The 22,523-nt window shown below is 33.0% G+C and overlaps 1 protein-coding gene across 3 annotated transcripts; it reads right to left on the bottom strand.

Annotated features, from left to right (window-relative positions):
* Nucleotides 1–9,412: 9,412 nt before the first annotated feature.
* On the bottom strand, nucleotides 9,413–16,802 carry LOC108486547 (protein MAEA homolog). Of its 3 annotated transcripts, none has more exons than XM_017790660.2 (7): nucleotides 16,320–16,802; nucleotides 15,395–15,589; nucleotides 14,540–14,683; nucleotides 14,055–14,240; nucleotides 11,085–11,218; nucleotides 10,454–10,640; nucleotides 9,413–9,816 (listed from the first exon to the last, which is right to left on the bottom strand). In XM_017790660.2, exons 1-7 carry the CDS (start codon nucleotides 16,656–16,658, stop codon nucleotides 9,715–9,717), a joined length of 1,287 nt encoding a protein of 428 aa, XP_017646149.1. In that variant the 5' UTR covers nucleotides 16,659–16,802; the 3' UTR covers nucleotides 9,413–9,714. The 3 variants fall into 3 exon arrangements, with proteins under 3 accessions (XP_017646149.1, XP_017646151.1, XP_017646150.1); XM_017790662.2 differs by having other exon boundaries at nucleotides 11,085–11,197; XM_017790661.2 differs by having other exon boundaries at nucleotides 14,561–14,683; nucleotides 16,320–16,801.
* Nucleotides 16,803–22,523: the final 5,721 nt, after the last annotated feature.

Genomic DNA, 22,523 nt, shown 5'->3' with positions numbered 1-22,523 from the left:
ATGCGGCTTTAGGTGATCCGTTCGTTTTAAACTCGCCTAAGTCAGCCTTTACAACACAAGTGAAGATTCTTTTAAAATTCCCCTAAAGCACCAATTTGTATAGCAAAAGCAATTGTGCCAAAAGAAGCCACGAAAGAACAACAGAAAGCCACAAAAAGAATGCATGAAAGGTGTTTGAGTAAATGCTAAAAAAATTCTATTGCTCTTAAGAATTCAAGTTACAATGGATGATTTACAAGTGAGTGGGAGGATCTTTATTTATAGTTGAGCTATCCCAAAACCGACGGTCAAGATCAAGTTACATTGACGGACGAGATTAGCCTATCCCTTGATTTTAAAAATTTACAAGATTACATCATATCAAATCAAATCTACAAGATATGATTCTCATATTTACTAAAAATAGCCTATGTTGTCATATCTTTATTATCGGGCCAACCAGGCTTCAATTTGACAGGCTTCTCCAATAGTTCTTTGAATCAGGCCAGTTCTCGTGGGCTAAATAATCTCCATCTTATCGATAGACCTGCATGGGGCGCATCTTGTGCCATGGTCATTGGTTTTGCACTTTGGCCAGTGACATTCTCCCCCACCTATTCTCACAACGCCCTCGTTGCGCCTTCAAAAAAGCATTGACCTGATTCACCTCGGAACTCTCTCGTTGCCTTGGCTTTTTCCCAACTTATCTTGCGATCGGTAGTCCTTTCCTTCTAAACTTTTACCAGGGCTTCCGTCACCTATTAACTTGAACCGTTGTACTCGTTGGCAAGAAGTCTCCGCTCTAACTTGCCCTAATTTTGGCTTGTTCCCATTGGAATACCCTTAATTCTCACATATTGGCTTCATACCGCCCACAGTCCCTTGACTTCCTTGTTTAAGAACTTTGAAAGGGCCCCTATGATCTTGTCAAGCCAACAAGTCCAAATTCAAAACACTCAAAACACTAGCAGAGTGTTTGCAATGTACTTTACACGCAACATTTACTCGTTTCGACTATTTTTGCATCGCTTCTTTTCCCTCGAAGTTTGATATACAACCCACATTTCCCAAAGGTGGTGGCTCTACAGTCGAATCCATAGACCTCATATCGATCTCATGCTCTACTAACTTTTTGAAAAGGGCTTTCGTAGTATTTCATTCTATCGAGTCAATGTTTCTCCTACACGAAACATCTTCGACTAGTTGGATTGACGACAACACCTTGGTCTCAACCTTCATATCCCGTTGCACCGGCACAATGATTTTTGATAACGGACAGGGGACAATATGAATTTGACTAGCCCGTGGATACAGAACTGCTTGAATCCTGTCAAGGAAGTTTAAGCCAAGCACACAATCATAATCATCTAATTGGATTACCTCAAATTCTTCCTTTCCTTTCCATTCATTGATTTGTAGCTCTACATTTTGAATTACTTCCACAGTTGGGGCTTCCTCAGAATTTACCATCTTGATCTTCTTATCTAATTTCTTAATCGAGAGACCAAGTTTCTTCACAGCCTTTTCTGATATGAACAATTCTGATGCTTCCGTATTAACAAAAGCACCCCTCTTCTGACTTGCAATGTTGATCTCTATAAACATCAAACCTTCTCCACCATCCCTTTTCTTAGGAATGAGCACCATTGAATTGACCCTTGATGTCTTTTTCTCAACAGGCTTTGCTTCCTCTGGCTCATATTTCTTTTTAATAGCCAAAATCATCTATTTCTTCAGACATTTTCGTTCTATGTGTGGTCCTTAACAAAGAAAGCATTTTATCCTCTTCCCATTGTCTCTTGGGTTGTTGGATCCCCACTTCGCATCTCGTGGTTTCTCATTGCCACTGATGCTATCGATACTATTGTTATCATCACTATATCCCTCTTCATCTTTCTCATGGTTTCTCTGACCAAGGCCCTTTCCATTGGGCTTAGATGACTCGAACTTATCTTTTGTTGGACTAAGCTCAACAAAAGACTATACTTCGGCCATGGCTACAGTAAGTTCGGTAATTCATTGCCTACGCAACTCATGCTTTCCCACAGATTTAACCTATCCTTAAACCAATAGAACGCTTCACTCAAATCAGTGATTTGAAGCATCAACTCGCTAAATGCCTGAACCTACTTCCGAACAGTGCCTTGTTGTGTAAGACGATACAACTTAGCCCGAGCCTCCTTCTCGGCATACTGTGGGTAAAATTACTTCTTCAACTCTCTTTGGAACTCCTCTTAAGTCCCAATTGCATTCCCACCATGTTTCTCATCCGTGGACCTACGATGCCACCACAAGAGAGCAACATCAGTAAAATAGATTGAAGCAGTTTTTACCTTAATGGCATCATCCTCGATGCCCATCGCTCGGAAGTATTGCCCCATTTCCTACAAGAAGTTGTCCACATCCCTTACGGACCTTGCACCCTTGAACTTCTCCGGTTTGGAAACATCCATTGTCTGTTGCTTTGGCCTCTGTAGTCAACATCTCATTACTCAAAGCAGCTTTGTGAATCGTGAACTCCCCCTTAAGCTTTTCAATTTCCTTCTTCATTGCCAACACCATATCTTCGAGAGTATCATCCCTCTCTGCCAGCTTTTCTGCAGTGGAATTGATTAATCCATTCATCTTTTTCGCATTAGCATCGAGAGAATCCAACACAAATTCTCTGAGTTGCTCTTCCATTGAGTCAAACCCATCTGTGCGTCCCTCGACTAACTCAAACGTCTCCTTCATATCCCTCACGGGCTCCTCGAGATTACCCACTCGATTTTTCAAAACTGACAACATGTCCCTTGAACGACTTGTTTTTAGCCCTCCCACAAGTCTTCATTTGCTCATTCTGATCAACAACTTCTTTCGACATCCCAACGATGCCTTCGTAACCAATAGCTTGGTTACCACTTGTCAAGGGGCTAGATCTTTCGACTTGCGAACAGTGCGGCCTTAGGCGATCCGTTCGTTCCAAACTCGCCTAAGTCAGCCTTTACTCCAAAAGTGAAGATTCTTTTATAATTCCTCCAAGGCACCAATTTGTATAGCGGAAGCAATTGTGCCAAAAGAAGCCACGAAATAACAACAAAAAGCCACAGAAAGAATGTACGAAAGGTGTTTGAGTAAATGCTCAAAGAATCCTATTACTCTTAAGAATTCAAGTTACAATGGATGATTTACAAGTGAGGGGGAGGCTCTCTATTTATAGTTGAGCTCTCCCAAAACCGACGGTTAAGATCTAGTTACATCGACAGACGAGATTAGCCTATCCCTTGATTTTAGGGATTTACAAGATTACATCATACCAAATCAAATCTACAAGATATGATTTCATATTTACTAAAAATAGCCTATATTGTCATATCTTCATTATTGGGCTAACCAAGCTTCAATTTGACAGGCTTCTCCAGCAATTGTTTGAATAGGACTTGTTCTCATGGGCTAAATGATCCCCATTATATCGATAGACCTCCATGGGGCGCATATTGTGCCATGGTCACGGGCTTTGCACTTAAGCCTATAACACTATGGGCTAGATGTTAATGTAGTTCTCTACATGTATCGTATTAAAAATAATTCTTCGTATATTTTATACGAAATTAATAGAGAAAAGTCTACTAAATTAAAAAAAAGTAATCAATTATTAAGTTTATTTAATATAAAATAATGTAAAATTATTAAACAATTAGTATAAAAAATAAGCCATGTATGTCATGGAAAAGAAACTAGTTTTAAATAAATTAATATTTTATATCTTAAAAATTAAAACAATTAAATAAAATAGTTTATTTTATATTTAATTTTTTTTACGAGAAAGAGTAAAACCAAAAATTTTATCTCTATCGAAAATGAAAACAACTAGGAGCGAATCTGTAATTTTTTTTTAGTGGAGGTCAAAATTAAATTATAAATTTTGAGAGGTTAAAATATAATTTTATTAATTATTAATTTATATTTCATCATTTTAAAAAGGTTAAATATAAAATCGGTATTCGAACTTGTCCACTTCTCCCAAATTGATATTTATGGTTTTTTGTCTCAGATTGGTACTTGAACTTTTCCGTCCATGAGTTTAATACCTGATTCTAATGTCGTTAACTTCATGACAGGAGACAGAATAAGACTGTGACACATGACATAAATGATGTTATGATGATGTTATAATCTAAAAAAATATTAAAAATCATTTAAAATTTCCTTCTTTCTTTTTCGTGGTGACTTTTCTTCTTTCCAATTTCCTTTTCTTTGCTAACCACGTTTACTTTTAATGGCTGATTTCAATTCCTCTCCTGGTAGCTAAACATGTTTTCTATTCTTTTCTCAAAGAGCAAAAAAAAAAAAAAAATGGTATTCATTTTTTTTTCTTCTTTTTAGCTACTAGTTTGAGTTTATCTCAGTTTTATATTTTGAGTCCCAAAGTGGCAACATTTTTTTTAAAAAAAAATAAGGAGTCACCAATTAATATGGAAATAAAACTTACAAAATCGATTTTATATAAATCCAAAGTCTCATTTTCCTTTTTTCTTAAGCAATGTAGAATATGAGATATGTGTTTATATAGACTTATGAATAGTTTGCAACTTGTTCCTAAGCAATGTGAGATTTCTTTCTCTTTTAATTAAACATAAGATTAAATGCTACACTATATTTTATATTTTTTACTTATAAAGTTTAAATTTTTTACAAAAACTTAACATTTGTTACATTATAAATAAAACTTTTAAAATCTATAAGTAAAAATTCTAAAATATAAAATGAGTATGGTAAAATATTAAAAATTAAATATTTAAAAATTACTAATAGTTAAGTGATCATTATGTAAGTTTTATAATTTGATAGCCAAAAAATCAAAGTTAAGTGACTACTAATGTAATTTAATCTAGATATAAAAATATGAAAAATAATTATTATATTTTATGTATATTATATATTTCTATAAAAAAGCTTATTTAACATAATTATATACTATGTTTAAATAGATTATCTATCTAGTCAAAGTACATTTGAAATAAATTTACCAGCATTCATTAGGTGATGAATATTAAATTAAAATTAGGATTAAAAATTAATGAGTATAGTAAAATATTAAAATAAATAAATATTTAAAAAGATATATCAATTTTTAAAATTACAAGAAAATATAGTATTTGAGTACCAAATACTCACCATTTATTTATTAATCAAACATTCATAATATAAAATAAAATAAATAAAAAATTAAAAGTATAACTTTTAAATTTGAATAATTGAAAATTATTTTAAAAATTAGAATTGTATGGATATTAACTTCAAACATTTAAAATTGAATAGAAGATTATTGCATGTATAAGTGTCATATGTGCAAGTTTTTTTAATGGTCCTTTTGTATATGCTAACAATTTTAAAATGCAACAAGATTAAAGATCTCAAAAGATAATTTTATACTATGAGAAAATGTTAACAAAATATAAAAAAATAGAAATTGTTTTGTAAAAAATTATAAAATAAAATGTAGTCTTTTAATCTTATGTTATTAGTTAAAAGATGAAGAAATCCCATATTGTTTAGGAACAAGTTGCAAACCTATTCATGGCTCTATATATACACATATCTCACATCCTATATTACTTAAGAGAATAAGAGAAATGAAACTTTGGGTCTATATAAAGATTTATTTTGTAAATTTTATATTCATATTAATTGATGACACCTTAAAATAAAATAAAAAATTGGTGTTGTCATTTTGGGTCTTTGTAAAGGCTTATTCTTGTAAATTTTCAAAAAATTAGTCTATTTTTATAATATTTTAAAAAAATGGTCTTTTTTTAAAATTCAATTTGAGAACAGGAAAAAGTACGTTCACGTCCCATGTAGGCGCGTTTTGGTTTTTTTAGCCCATTTTTGTAAATAAAATTTAAAGTGGCCCATTTTTTGTAAATAAAGTAGGAAATGAGCCTTTTCTAGTATAATGGTCTCAATTAACAAATAACAAACAATAAAGAACTCAATACATTCAAAGAACAAACAAATAACTAACATTTTCAACCCAACATCATTGCAACTAGAAAAAAAATAATAGCCTAATATGATAACAAGATCCCAAAATAAGAGGAAGAACCTAAAAAAATAATTACAAGAATTTAAAATTATTTGAAAATAAAAAATTTATAACCCAAAAAGAGAGCAATAACTAAAAAAAAAATACAAAAATTTATAAAACCCTGAAAAATCTTATGGATCCAATGAATAACAGGGGCAATCCCTCCCTGACCTTTTAACTCCATGACTTGAAGAACTTCTATTAGGCTCCAAAAAAATCGATTCTTTGTTGTTGCCATGGAAACGACGCTATTACTGCTTCCTTTGGCTCCTCAACTCACTCTCAGCCTCACTAGAAGCCTCCTTAGTCTTTCATCAACAGACGGAGAGAATAATTTCAAAGATCAAGGATCAAACCTTGTTTTTTTTTTTTTTTTTTTTTGCTTTAAAGAAATTTTCTTGAAAATACAAGGTAAGATTTGAGAAGGCGAAGAAAAGAGAAGGGTTTTGATGGTCGAATCGACTGAAGAAGGCCATGGATGGCGGTGACCCATGGAGACAATTACTAGGGTTAGAAGAAGAGGAATAGGGAGAATAAATGAAAAAAAAATAAAAAATAAAAAGGAATGAAATCGTGATTTGTTTTGGATGAAAGAAAAAAAAAGTTTTTATGTTTTTAAAGGAAAAAAAATTAAAAGAGAATGAAAGAAAAAATAATAAAGGGGTCTAATTTGCAGCCAAAGAGGGTGACATGTGGTAGCGAGCGAATGGCCAGTGCTGCTATGTCAGCAAAAAATTAACGTAGTTAGGTTTAGGTACCAGACTGGTAGATAGAAAAAAAGTTCAAGTACCAATTTGAAAAAAAAAAACTATAAATACTAATCTAAAAACAATAGACAAGTTCGAGTACTAATTTTATATTTAACCCTTTAAAAAGATTATATAGAGTTTTTCTTTAAAGAGTGCAACATGCAATTTTATCATATATATTAACTTAAAATTCTATTATTTAAAGACTAAATTAAATAATTTTCATTGAGAAGACCAAGGTTAAAACAACATTCAAACTTAAACAAAGCAAAGGAAGATGTGCTCGATGAAGTAATATATCCTTCTCTTGTTTGTGAGGAATTTTAAAAGCTATAACTTCAATTCCAACTCCCATATCTAACTTGCCAAATCTGATAAGCACCAAATTATAAGAAGGTTCCAAAGTACAGAAAGAAATTATATTGTTAGCAAGAGGTCCATACAATTTTACAAGATTACATTTACGTTGTTTGTCGCAGGGGCATAGGAAGCTATTGGATCATCCATTTACTGAGGAAGAGGTTCAAAGAACAGTCTTCCAGATAGAAGCACATAAGGCGCCAGGAATTGATGACAAACCCGGTTTCTTCTATCAGCATTATTGGAATATTGTAAGCTCTTTAACTGCACAATCTTGCTTAAGGAATTGAATAAGATATTAATCACCTGGTGTCGAAAAGTAATAGTCCTCACAATGACCAATTAGCTTATGTGATGTTGCATATAAATTATGTGCAAAGGTTTTGGTTAATAGATTGATTACGCCCTATGAGAAGGCTTTTATCCATGGGCGTAATATTGTAGATAATATTATGTTAGGGTCGGAAATTATTCATACAACCAGACAGAAGAAAAAGGGCAAAGGACTCTTAGGTGAACTTAAGGTGGATATGTGTAAAGTATATGGTCATGTTAGTTGACACTTTTTTTTTCTGTACTATGGAAACAACAATGGGATCTATTGAACGCCCGCGACAACTCATATTCCAATGTGTTAGTACTATCTCTTATCAACTACTTGTTCATGGGTGCCCAACAGAATCGTTTGCACCAAAGCGTTGCCTACGTCAAGGAGATCCCTTGCCGCCTACCTATTTCTCTTCTGTCAAAATGCATTGTCCTTGTTAATCAAAGTTGAAGTGCAACACAAAATCCAGGGTATAAAAATTGCCAGAGATTGTCCTACAGTTTCGCACCTATTATTTACAATTGTGTTTATTGTTCTTCAATGCCACAATAAACTCTTGTCGTGCTCTTGAAAAAGTCAGAACTTTGATGCTTATGCAAGTCTTCCTGTTCTTTTGCCCTTCAGATTTGGCGAAGCATAAACGATGGATGTCCGGTACCGAACCAAGTAAATACTTGGGTATCCAGATGGGATTAATTACTAATAAGAAGTTAATTCTTTCAGTTGTTTCTTGAAAGGATGAAAGCGAAGTTGGCTAAGCTAGAAGTCCTCGTGTCTCTCCCAAGGTGGTAGATATACATTAATTCAGTCTGTTTTGTCTTCTATTCCTATTTGTTTGATGTCCTGCTTCAAGGCACCAAAATACTAATTGTATACTTCAGCTTTTGGTGGAGACATGATCTACATCAACGGAAACTACATATGTATAACTGGGACACATTATGCCAGTCGATAGGATGGCTAGGAATTAGGAATCTGGAGGTTTCAAATGATGTGTTGTTAGGTAAACAAGACTGGAGACTGCTCACATGTCCGAGAAACTTGGCTCAACAACTACTTTCAGGAAAATATTTTCAGACAACATTTTTATAATGTGAGTCCAAGGAATGCAGAGATGCACGTCGAAATGGTGTTGACATGCAAATTTGGAGAGGTGATTAGAGTTGGGATAGAGGCAAACTCCTTTCTCTTGTTTTCAGATAACCAGGTTGGAAATCAAGGAATGAGTAATAACAAAATCATAGATCCTACCCTTAAAACTTGGGACTTCCACCGTGTTCTACAAGAGCTTGGGGAAGGATGGGTGACGAAGCGGGTTAAACGAAGTTTTTCTCTCTACCAAGGCAGAGGCATAAGTTTTCAGTAAAAAGCGCATACCATCACCTGCGGAAGATAAAATATGGGAACTCGACTCTAAAGGTAATGGATATAATTTGACGAAATTATGGAACATGAATCTGTGTTTTTCCCTGGAAGTGTTGCAAGAATGCTTTACCTTTAGGTGCTGAACTGAAAAAGAGATCTATGAGAGTGAATGATTTGTCTCATGTGTAATTTGGAAGAGGAGACTCTGGATCATTTATTTAAGGACTGCTTTGTTGCAAAAGCATTATGGTTCAGTTGTCATTTGAATGTTCGGACTGAAGAATAACAGGAAGAGACAGTTCAATAGTAACAATCGTGTATTCAAAGGGAAAATGGTTCTGACGAGGACAGATTAAGGATCCATGCGTATGTAGCACCAGATAGTATGGAAACTTAGGGACGACAAAGTGTTCAACGGAAGTCAACCAAGCCCAGGTAATGCAATCTATAAAATCAACTGCATGGCTCAAAAGTGTTTTTGCGTAACCATATCCGACACTAAACTTGCTCATGAGCAAGCCTTAACCTCTCAATACAGCACAACAAATAGAATAGAACACCTTTTGCATAATCACCAAACAGGAAATGATGCTTATAACTTATTCTTGGCTAATTATTAAACAGGTAACAAGTTAACAACAATTACAAGTAAATTTAAAAACAGACACGTTTTCTGCATATTTACACGAGGTAAATTCTTCAAAACCTAACAAGTTGAGGTGCAAGAAGAACTTGCACATTAGTTCTTAAATCAGAATTTTCTGAATGTTACCTATTTACAGATAGGTCCAAGAAATTACCAACAACTTGACGTAACAATTCTCATAAAAAATGGATTATTTACCATCTTCAGCCATGCCAATTTATGAGATATATGCTTTAACCAGATCAGAATAACTGCACACCAGACCCGTTCTTGGACATGTAATTTTACCATTGTTTTTCTCAGCCATTTCTTTCAGAGCCTACCACACAAGTGACATCACAATAAGACTTTTGAGAATGATATAGGTAATTTACATTCCAAGACACGAAACCTAACATCTACTTTCATCTATACTCTCTAACTTTAATTCAAGCACATTACTGAACTTTTATAACAAATTAGGTCACTTACACTAAGTGAATTTAACAAAAATGCTGACTTTGAATGTATACATGCGTGGCTTATTCTTATGTCATCAAGATAATGCCCAACCAACATTTTAAGTAATTCCTTTACCAGGTGTGCATTCTGGTTTCATTTTAGAAAGGAAAACAAAGTGTTCTGTCAGTAAAAAAAGAACCCAACGCATGCACACTTGGTAAATATTTTAGGCACTATAATTATGAGATGTTAAGAACAGGCCACATATTTTAGGCATTATCTTTATAAGATGTAAAGAATAAGCCTCGTTATGCATACTAAGATTTTCTATTAAACTTAACAGAATTAACAAAAGTGGCCTAATTTATTAATAATAGAAGTTCAGTGATGAAATTAAAAGTTTGAGAACTGCATGAAAGTTGATGCTAAGTTCAATAATCTAGAGTGTAAATTACCCAGAAATATGATTAACATGAGTGAAGAAAATGTAAACAGTTCTGAGGTCAAATATGAACCTTAGTGCTGTAGACATAGCCATTAGGTAAGACTTGTGGTGGGTTTTCAGTATCCATCAGCTCTTTGGTTATGTAGCAAACAAGCTTTGAGTGATGCTGCTTGGAATACGGTAAAGGCATGGCCAACTTCCGGAAGCTGTCCTGTGACAATGGGTCCTCCTTGGTGCAGTCATCTTCATAACAGTATCTAATCATATGTCAATCGAAAAATCATGTTTGCCTGAGTACAAAGATGCTGAAATCTTAAAGAGTATAACTTGGTTGGAAAAAGCATTTCACATGAAAAGTAAAATTCCTGTATCTTCTCCGTAAATTGATTTAATGAGTACTCTGCTGACACGGAGGCTGCTAAGTTGGCAGATAATATAAGTTAAACAATAGGTAGTTATGTAATTGCAGTTACAGCAAGGATACGGAGTTTTCAAAATCATGTTTGCCTCAGTACAAAGATGCTGAAAACTTAAAGAGGATAACTTGGTTCGAAAAAGCATTTCACATAAAAAGTAAAATTCCTGTATCTTCTCCGTAAATTGATTTAATGAGTACTCTGCTGACACGGAGGCTGCTAAGTTGGCAGATAATATAAGTTAAACAATAGGTAGTTATGTAATTGCAGTTACAGCAAGGATACGGAGTTTTCAAAGCGGACAAGCCCGCTTGTAGATAAATATTCAGCAATGGCTCCAGAGTCATGCCATATAACCTGCAGAATTCTTGTTTAAACTGATCCACCAGGAAGTCCCACTGCTTAGGTTCAAACAAAACCTGATTAAAAGAATTGTATGAGCTTTGTTACAACCCCAAGCGTTATTAGCTCTCACAAGACTATCATACTGGAGCTTTAAGGTTGTGCTTGGTAGAGTGAAAAGGTTAGAGGATGTTAGAGGGCAGAAAAGTGGAAAGATGTGCGGACTTTTCAAACTTTGAATTCTAGGAGCTTGAGTCACATCTTTCGTGAAGGGAACAGATGTGTATATGCCCTTGCCCAACTAGGGAGTAATTTTCAAACATCCTCTCCCTCATATTGTAATTTTCTCTTTGCTTTTGTATTTGTAATTCCCCTCCTACTACTGTTATTCCGCTACTTGAAGTGAACGCTAAAGGGGTTATTTTGTATCAGATAAAGACTTAGTTGTTTTTTATGAAAGCAGTTCCTTTCTTGACCAATAAAAAAAAGAAAGAAAAGAAAAAGAGTGAAAGAAAATGAATTTTTAGAATGCTTGGTAGGAAAGAAAAGGGAGAAGAAAAAATATAAAGCAGTGTCATTTTTTAAACCTAATAACAAAAGCAAATCACTCCAAATTGGAAAGAAAATATGAAAGAAATGAATGGTGCGAGCCATGTGCATATTACTGGATATTTACGAATTCATCTATCATATTTTAGAAGGTTAAAATACGCTGTTAGTCCCTGTACTTTTATAGAATTTGAGATTTAACCCGTATACTTTAAAAGTTAAAAAATCAATCCTCCTACTTTTTCAATTTAAAAATCCTAGTTCAATCATTATCATCGTTGGTAGTTTTCGTTAAAATATGTCAATTTAACATGTTTATTTTTGTCTATCAATATCATATACCACGCAAAATGACAGCAGCCTAAGCATCATGCCAAATTGATGGAAAATACTTACAATTTTAATTGGACTAAGATTTTTAAATAAAAAAAGTAAGAGAACTTAATTTTTACCCTTTTAAGTACAAGGACTAAATCTCAAGTTTTGTCAAAGTACAGGTGCTAACAACAGATTTTCTTTCCTCTCATTTTTCAGTCATATCAAGCAAGAGGTGGAAAGAGGCTATAATAGTATCTTAACTTAAAGAGGCTAAAATGATAAAATAATATACTTTCAATTTTCTTTCCTCATTTCTCAATCATATCAAGCAATAGGTGGAAAGAACATTATTTTTTCTTTCCAATTTTCTATCATTCCTACAAACATACCATGGAAAGAAAGCAATAGGATTGTTGAGCTGCAGAATAAAATTAGGCGAAAAGATGTAATGCTCTAAAATAATAAAATTTTAGCTGCATTATCCAAATACAAAAAATTAGTGCCAAAAACAAGATTGTTTGTCTATTACTAATGTTCCACATTTAAAGGATTGTTTGTCAATTATTGTTAGAATGTGAGCAAATACAAACAATCAATAGCAACATTAATAGTCTCTGTTAGTTTTATCTGATGTGGCAATTAAAAAAATCCAACTCTAAAAGACATGTCAAAATGTTATAGGATCATTCCTTATGAATGTTACCCTAATATCCACGTAATTAGACTTAAAAGAAAACAAAAGAAAACACAATATTGTCAAAACTAGACCAGACAGACCAGATAATTGAAATAGGTAGAACCGTTTCAAACCAGTAAAAAAACTGGTTAAAAAAAATTCAAAAAAACCAGATTATTTATTTATTTTTAATTTTTAATAAAAATTTGAATCTTTTTTACTATGTTTTCCTTTATTTTTATCTTCAATTTTTGTAAATATATTTTTCTTTTTCTTTTCTAAGTTTCAATATTTTTATGGAATTGTTTAATTATTAATTTATTTTTAAAATTTTTTAAAGTGGCTGAGCCATCTGGTTCAACCAGGAACCAAAGATCCAACCAATTCGACTTCTAGTTCTTACAACACTGGCAACAAAACAAAAGGGTTATGGCATCTCGAGGTTACCCATTAACCCACCCAAAAAAAACTCAGTAGCAACAATGTGAAACCCAATTAGCCGCTCAAAATCTGAAATTCATCATTAATGGCCCCAATCCAAACTGAAGCAACGGCATCAACAACCCAAAATCTGTGCGAAATCAAGTTGAAAGCCACTGGAAATCTGATCAGAAATCTGAAATCCATCATTACGAACCCTAACTGCAACTCAAAGCAACCCCAATTGGAAACAGTTGTTTTAGAAATCCCAAATCGTGAAACCCTAAACCAACCCTTGTTTTTCGATTTCTTGTTCAAAACTAAAACCCAAGCCCATGATTTTGGAGACTCCAAATCATAAAATCAAAATTGTGTTTTCAGTCCCCAACTTTCAGAATTGAAACCCTCAGCACTTCTTCATTTTTCCCTTTTTTTGCTTCTCCCTTAGCCAGTAACCAATCTACGAATTTATTCATTTTCTTTTATTACAAAATGGCATGGATTAATCAAATAAAGAAAGCTCAATCATACGCCACGTGTTTCTTCTTTTAGAGTTGGATTTTTCTTTCTTTTTAATTGTCATGTCATATAAAACCAACGGAAACTATTAACACCGACTAACAGTCCTTATTTGCTCAATTCCTAATATTAGAGGAACTAAATTGCTCCAAACCCTATAGTACATGGAATTTAGGGGTATTTACACATTTTCTTTTGCTCTGTATATTACTAATATGCCACATTTATAAGGTCATTGATGATGTAAATCAAGCAATTGATATGCTTGATTTTTGCTTCGATCACTTCCTGTTCTTTCATCTTTAGCATTGTAAACCAGTCATTCCACTGAGCATAACAAGCAAATAAACTAACCAGTCATTCCACTGAGCATAACAAGCAAATAAACTAACTTGAACCAGTAGTCTATTTTAAAGAGGGATTAAATTCACCTGGTATTTTGCACATTCAGTGTGGCTTCTAACGGCCAAAGTTGCCATGACTCGTTGCAATTCTTTCAAATGAGTTGCTCCCCATGGGGAAAGGTACCTTCGAGCGTACGAAATAGCGCGCATGTAGTTCTCAGCTCGTACCAATTCAATGAATTCCTGAAGTCTCAACTGGAACTCGAATTTGCTCTTTCATAAAAGAAGAACAAAAATGATTGAATCTGAGATATAATACTAGATACAATCTGAAATATCAGGTCGAAATGTTTAAGGGTGCCCACATTTTTTATAGCAAGTATTAAAAAAAAAAATCTATATTTAATGAATGCAGTTAAGAGAGAAATTTAACATAGCATAATGCTGATAATCCAAAATCACAGCTCAAGTATATTTAACTCTTAGAGAATCGTGGAGGTTAAAACATCAAGTGGAACAAAGAGAGGAAAACGATCATGATAACTAAGAAGACACAATGAATGAATGCATACCTTGGATGAATGAATGCATACCTTGGATTTCTTCAACCTTGATTTGTTATCTGCACACCAGGCAAGGGCAGGACCCACCTCTTGATTTCTAAGGCCATCAATAACCTTCTTAGCTTCTTGGAAAACATCAATATCGACAAGTTCCTGGCACAAAAACATTCAATTAAGTATAAGCATATTTGTAGGCAAATGGTGATGGAAAAGATAATTTTATTTATTTTTATATAAAGACATGTTTAATTCAAAGAAAACAGCAGAATCTTGGTTAAACCAAGCTAGTTCTCTAGAGAGGTTGCATGTGATGTGAAACTTATGAACAGCCGTAACTTCTAAATGTATGCCAAAACAAGCATAAAGCCTCTATTGGACCTCCACAGTTATACGAGGAATTAATTGGAAAATGTTGTGAAGATACAGGCAAAGATGACAAGAATGTTTTCAGTGATGAGCATTTAAGGAAAAAAAACTGTCCAGCCAAAGCTAGATAACTGCTGAATGACAAAACATTCTAATTCAAAAGGTTAAAACATGTATTAATATAAAGAAAATACAATGCCATCCTGATTCAATGTAATTCTGCTTGTTAGTCCTATCTTATTCTCTGATTATAAAAAAAGGCAGAGCATACTTTTAGTGGCTAACTCCATAGAAAACTTATGAAATTAGAATTGAGAATTCGTGCATACATTTCACCATGTTATTATCGCATTCAAGGTATTTAATTTATATAAATTTGATACCTTAATAATATATATATAGGTTTGGAGACATGGTATATGTTGTGTTACTGTTATTTCTTCATGTCAGGTCTAACATTGTCATGTCTATATGAAATGAAGCAAGCATGTAAAGTACCTGTATGTTGCTGCTTTCTGCCAGCTTCATTGCAGAGTCATAGTATGACATACGCGACATATAGTCCACAAGGATCCGCTTCAATCGCACATTATTCCATTCAGAAAGGTTCTCAGCATCAGCTGAATCTAAGTGATCAAGACGAGCACGACACCTATGAGCTTGCAAGTTCTCTGCATGACTCCCCTCTTCCAACTGGATGATAAAGAACATATAGACTTTAGTAGATCACTATGCATTAACGACTTAAGAAGGGCTACTCAGTACTTTGGATAATAAATTACTAAAACACAAAATACAATCCAGTTGCTCAGATAAGAAGAAAAATAAATCTACCGTGACTACTAAATACAGCGACCAACTAATCTGCAAAGGTTATACTTGTTAAATTGAATAAAAATTATTGAATTACGTAAAATGCCGATTGATAAACAGATATATGTATGCGCGCGTATGTAAAGCAAAAAAGTGAACAATATTGGCAGGGGTTTCTACAGACCATTACTTAATTTAGGTTAGACAGTTTTGCAATTAAACATAATTTATCCCCTAATCCAGTAAGATAAGATTCAAAACTCTTCAACTTATTCGATATTTCAACTTTCCATACAAATTGACGAGTTTTAGATTTATTCTTGCTTTAATTCTACAAATTCATATTATCAAATTTAAGTGAAATTGTCAAAATTTCAACTTTCATACAAGTCCAGCTCTTTTACATCGAATTAATTATTCTCTTCATTTTCATAAAAATTCATTAATTTTAGATCATATAAAAACATAGCCATTTTTCACTCAAAATATCCAAAACTACTTTCTGCCTTTTAGACCTCCAAAAGTTAAAAGGAACATAATTTTGCTAATTCCAATACAGATCACATTAAATTAACTTAAAAAGAAAGAAAGAAAAAATCTCTTCTTTTACCTTGCGCTTGATGCCTTGCAAACGGGAAACAAGGGAAGTGAGACTCAAAATGGCATCGTCTTTGGATATTTCGTCGGAGTCAGCCACGTCAGTGACGCTTGAAATAACGGCAGAGACTTCTTTCTCGACTGTTCGGTGATTGGTTCGGATTGTTTTCTTGAAATGTTCAAAAGGAACACGCAAGAATTGGTGCTCTAATTTTAACGATTCCGTCAGATGGCTCAATTTCGAGGACGGCGCCGTGTTCGATGCGACGGTAATTGCGGTTGTCGTTGCTGCGGTTTCGGGGCTTGTTGCGGCATTCGAACCGCTACCGTTTGGAAGTGGATCGATTTCCATTCGAAGGGGAAAGAAACCGGTTTGAGTTCAAGGAAGAGTGGAGACGAGAAGAAAGGAATGATTAGTAGCTTTCTTACGGTGATGTGGTGAAACGACAGCGTCTTTTACGATAGAGCAACTGGATCTGATTGTGGACCGAGCTTTGCCAAAAATTTTCTATGGGATAATTACAAATTAGCGGTTAACATTTACAATTTTTGTAAATTTAATTTTCATTTTTTTATTGAGTTAAATTTATCAAAATATTAACTAAACCATTAATTTTTAAGTATACGATGTTGACACATTGTTATTTCTCTTATATGTCATATTAACAAATAATATAAAAATATTTAAAAATAAAAATTTAAAATTTAAGAAAATTGTATGAAGTATACGCGGATTGCATTATAGGCTACCATGTTTAAAATTTTAATATTTTGGTTAGCATTTCTCCTAAAAAAACAACAATTTAGCTCTTTCGAAAAGATTGATAGCTTTTTAAAAAAATTGATAGTTAAATTCAACCATTTTTAAAAATATTGAAGGTTAAATTTAGCTTAAAAAAAACAAGGGCCAAATAGATAAAATTTATAAACATTAAGAGCTCATTTTGTCATTGTGCCTTTTTTCTACTAGTCTAATTACAAATTGAGGAAGTTATTAATCAACAAAGTTTGAATCTTAGTCATCGAGTGCCAACAAGAAGCCTTAATCCCTTCAACCAATGGTAAGTTTGGTTCCCTTCAACAAAATATTACGTTTCGTAATAAGATGACAAAAATGCAAGGTTACGAGTGGAATGTAAAATTAATTTACTTCGATTCATTTAGCTAGAATATAAGATTTAAATGTTTGGTTGATAAAATGTAATATTGTTATTATTATATAATTTTGTCTTTTACAATTTCATTTCTTTAACATTTTTAGTCTCAAAATTTTCATAGAAGTATAATAATTTAATAAATTCATTGTTATTGCACCTTAACTTTATCATATGAATTTAATTAAAAACTATTGAACTTTAAAATTATGACAAAATCACGCTTCAGCGTACATGTATTCAACAGAGAAAATTATAAAGATATATAACATGTGCAGTGTATTGCTGGTATAACAAGTCTACTTGTAATATTTATATAAAAAATACAATGAAACACCTTACAGAGTATCCTAATGATCGAATCCATAAGAGATCGATAAAAAAATTGAATTCACGGCAATAAGAATGCAAGCTAGAAAGTCTAAATAGTTAGTACTAAACAGCCTATAGTACAACAAAAAATAAATAGAATGTTTGAGGCTAAACTAATATCTAAGGACCTAATTGTAAAGATATCCAAATTTGTAAAAGAGATAATCAAGACAAAATGGTAGCTGGTTAATTTCCATGTTCATAATTAACTCTTAGATTAGGAAATTTAGTAGAATAATTTTCTAATCGAATTAGTTAATATCTCTCGATCTATAATTTACCCAATTTACATTTTAGTTCGATTTATCTCTTGATCTAACTTAAACTAAATAGGGACAATTGAATTCTTACACAATAAGATTTCCTCTCAATCTCCCTTATCAATATTTTCACCTAGAGTCGTTAATTTTAAGTTTTGGTTTTTATTCAGTTTAGTCTAATTATTCAATTTAGTCCATAAACCTTAAGATAATTATTCAACATTTCAATTAACCAACTACCTAAGAAAATTAGTTCATGATTATCTTAATAAACCAAAACCCTATCATTTTCATGTTCATTTAAGCAATTAAATAAAACGAAAATTAAGAAGGTTTAGAAATTTCTTGAATTTGGATTTGATGAAGCTCTGATTTGATGATTTTGATGGAGTGAGAACATAAGATTCCTCGTTTTGATTGTTTGATTGCAAACTTTGAATAAGGAAATCACTAAAATCTATTAATATTTAAAGTGCAGAATCAATGGAACAAGAAGAGAAAATTGCAAAAGAAATTTAAGGAAAATTGCAGCAACCTAAAACTTCAAATTAACCTAAAAACTAAAACTAAAGAGATCCCTTAAAAGTTATTATTGTAACAACCCATTTTTGGGTCAAATCAGAATATTGGTTTCAGGACCATAAATTTGAAGTAGAAATATTTGTTTTACTATTTCTTTAAGGTTTACAGCATGATAGAATAATTGTATGAAAATTTCGTTAAGAAATTTTATCGATTGAGTACTCAATTTGACTAGAAGGACTAAATTGCAATAGGTGCAAAATTTGAGTTCTATAGGCTAAAGGTAGTAAATTGTTATGAAATTCTAAATTAGAGGTCCTTAAATGGTAATTAGACCATTATACTTTAGGATCGACAAAAATGGACATGGAATAAGTAAAATTTCAAAGTTTAAGTGAGGGGTAAATGGGTAATTTGGTAAATAAAGCTAAAATAACTAAATAAAGGATTTCATCTTCTTCAATTTCATCCTCATAGCCAAAAATTAGAATATGAGACATAGCTAGGGTTTGGCCAAGCTTTCAAGCTCGATTGTAAGTCCGTTCTTGTCCCATTTTTAATGATTTTTATATTTTTGAGATCATTGTAACTTGATTCAGCTATTTCAAGGACAAATTTGAAAGAAAGTTAAAGTCTAAAATCTTACCCATGTTGGATGTGCATGTATTTTGATGTTTGATTGTAGAAAATGCATGTTCATTGTTAGTTAAACTGTACTAGTCTGGTTTAGACCCTAGTTGGAACAGTGGTTTCGGAACCACAAATCCAAGGTCAAAAAATATTACTTAATGTGTTTACAGTATGTGATTTTATATGTGTGAAATTTTCTGGTGCTAATTTTAGCGTTTGTGTGTTCGATTTGATAAAAATGACTTAATCGCGTAAATTGTAAAAATGGCATTCCATATGTTAAAAGTGCTTAAGTGTTATGGATTTTATAATCAAAGGTCCTTATGATGATATTAGACCATTTGAATGATGGATGGACATAAATGGGCTTGTATTAAGTGATTTTTATATGGTTTAATAAAGGGGTAAAATTGGTATTTGATTATTAATGTTATATTAAATAAAACAAAGTCATTATATGCTTTAATTATCATCACTATCACTGAAAATCATAAGAAAAGAAAAGATAAAAGTTCATTTAGGGTTCGGCTATGGTTGAGCTTGATTGAGGAATGTATTTTGCTTGGTTTTTGATGATTTCTATGTTTTTGTGATCGTTGCTTTGAGTACTAGCTAGCCCATGCCTCAATTTTTGAATTGGTTGATGAAATTGTGAGTTGCCATTGATGAATGCTTGAGTTTTGTGATAGATGATGATGAATTATGAAAGCTTGGTGCTTGATATACATGTTTTGTAAAGTGATTTTGAGTAAAAATGCATATTGGGGATTAAATTGAGAAAAGTGTAAACTGAGGGGTTAAATTGTGAAATAAATGAAATTTTTGGGCTACTAGGGGTCCCTAGGAAATTCGGCTAGGCTTGGGTGTAAATAAATTTTGTGTAATTTGTATTTTTTGTGAAATAGGGACTAAATTGAATAAATGTGTAACTTTAGAGGGCTAATGTGCAAAATGCCCATTTATGTGTTTGCGAATTAAATTGAATGAATTGGTGATTAAATGGGTAAATTTTGAATACATATAGATCAAGAAAGAAAGAACTCGGATTTAGATCGAGGTAAATCGAAGGTTATTGAGTAATCGATCTGATTCGTCCATTCTGAGTACAAGGTAAGTTCGTACGTGATAAATTTTGTTATAATTATGTTTTTAATGCTTCAATAATGCATAAATTGTATATTTGTGACTACGACTGTGTACGATGACAAGTCTACTATGTTTGGCAATTAGTGTACGTTTCAAGATAGCTTCGGCTATATACAGCACTTAGTGTGCGAATTGAAATAGTTTCGATTTTATGTGGCACTAAGTGTGTAATGCTGAGATAACTTCGGTTCAATATGATGGCACTAAGTGTGCAATATCGTTATTACTACGGCTAAACATTAATGCACTAAGTGTGCGAGTTCTTGAAGCATTGAAAGATTCTCGAACGATTTAACGTATTGAACAAAGAAGTGAGGATGAAATAAATGAATACGAGAAAGTACAAGTATGTAAGATACCTATGTGGTAGTTGATACTATGTGTAAGAAGCTTAATGAAATGGTATATACATGATAAATGGTTATGGGTTAGAATTGAATGATGATATGATAACCACTAAGTGTCTATTAGTTGATGATTTAGATAATATGAACTGTTGAGTATTTTTGGTACGAACTTACTAAGCTATGAAGCTTACCGTGTGTTATTTGTCTATGTTTTATAGATCATCGAAGCTAGCTTGGATTCAAGAATCGTCAGGAAACGTCATCACACTATCAATCATCTTGTTGGTACTTTTGAAGCTTGTATATATATGGTATATGGCATGTATAGGCTAGTGTTATTTTGGTATGTTTTGAGTCTTGATATTAGCCATGAGATTTGGCTTGTAAATGTAGTATGTATAACCATTTAAGTTACCTTGAATTACGTGTTTGGTAAGTGTTATATGTAATGTATATAATGCTTTATGAATTAGTTTAGTTTGAGGTGATGATACGATGAGTTTTGTGATATGAAGTAGATGATATTATAATGAATTAATGAATAGGGAATATATGCAAGTTGTGATGATTTTGGCATAATGATTTGGTATAATTTGAATATGGAAATGATTAGTTAAAATGGTTGATTATATATGGTATGTTATGTGTATGTTTTGGTGGGTTTTGGTTGCTTATAAATGACTTGAAATGGTACCAAATAGGTTGATTTATATGCATGATTGTAAGGTGGCAAATTGACTTTTCAAATAACCTATTTTTGTCCACACGGGCAGAGACACGGGCGTGTGTCTCGGCCGTGTGCGACACACGGCTATGTTACATGACCGTGTGTCCCCTAGGTTAGCCCTACGAATTTAAATCAGTCTCGTGCACGAGTTAAACACATGAGCGTGTCGTTGGCCATGTGACCCAAGTCAGTAAACCCTCCAGTTTTCACACGGACAAGGCACACGGGCGTGTCTCCGGCCGTGTGGTGCAAGTCATTATGTATGCCCTGTTTTCACACGGTCTATGACATGGGCGTGTCTGGTAACCGTGTAAGGCGCACGGCCTGTTCACACGGGCATGTGACCTTGTAATTAAAGAAAATTTTCTAAGTTTCTTAAAGTTTGCAGATGTTATCGGTTTAGTCCCGAACCACTTCTAAACATGTTTTAAGGTCTCGTAAAGCCTTATATGGGACATTGTGAATGGATTTTGATTATGAATGTATAAACGTATGTGAATGAGATGTATCATATGGTAATGCCTCGTAACCCTATTCCGGTGTCGGATACGGGTTAGGGGTGTTACATAAACAATGTTTGTAAAGTGATTTTCGATAAAAACGTCAAATAGAGACTTATTTGTAAAAGCCTATAAAATGTGTAGAAAAGTGTGAATAAATGAAAAATGTGGGCTGTTATGAGTATAAATAACAATCGCTAGGCTTAGGTTGTGATGAAATTGAAAGAAATTTATTTTACGAGCCTAGGAACTAAATTGTAAAATGATGAAAAGTTAGGGGCAAAAATGTAAATTTTTCCATAATGTGTTTTTGGGCTAAATTGAATAATATGATGATTAAATAAGTTAAATGTTGTATTATAGATCAAGAAAAACGAAATTTGGGTGTAGATTGGGAGGAAAACAAAGTATTTGATGAATAGGTCATTTTGGTCGTTTTTGTAACTGAGGTAAGTTCGTATGTTAAATAAGCTTTACTTTAAATGTATTTTATATGCTTTAGGCCCCGTTCTTCTTTACTTTTCAAATGGCCTTTTGCAATAAAAAAGTGCTTATCCCT

Source organism: Gossypium arboreum, chromosome 4 (genome assembly GCF_025698485.1).
Source record: "Gossypium arboreum isolate Shixiya-1 chromosome 4, ASM2569848v2, whole genome shotgun sequence".
Taxonomy (NCBI): domain Eukaryota; kingdom Viridiplantae; phylum Streptophyta; class Magnoliopsida; order Malvales; family Malvaceae; genus Gossypium; species Gossypium arboreum.
The sequence above is the reverse complement of the archived record's forward strand: the minus strand, read 5'-3'. Positions and strand labels throughout refer to the sequence as shown.

Coding starts and splice junctions, on each gene's coding strand:
- LOC108486547 (XM_017790660.2), bottom strand. CDS start 16,658: ATGGAAATCGATCCACTTCCAAACGGTAGCGGTTCGAATGCCGCAACA. Junction 10,641..11,084: donor TTGTCCGCTTTGAAAACTCC/GTATCCTTGCTG, acceptor ACATATGATTAG/ATACTGTTATGAAGATGACT. Junction 9,817..10,453: donor GCTATGTCTACAGCACTAAG/GTTCATATTTGA, acceptor CTTGTGTGGTAG/GCTCTGAAAGAAATGGCTGA.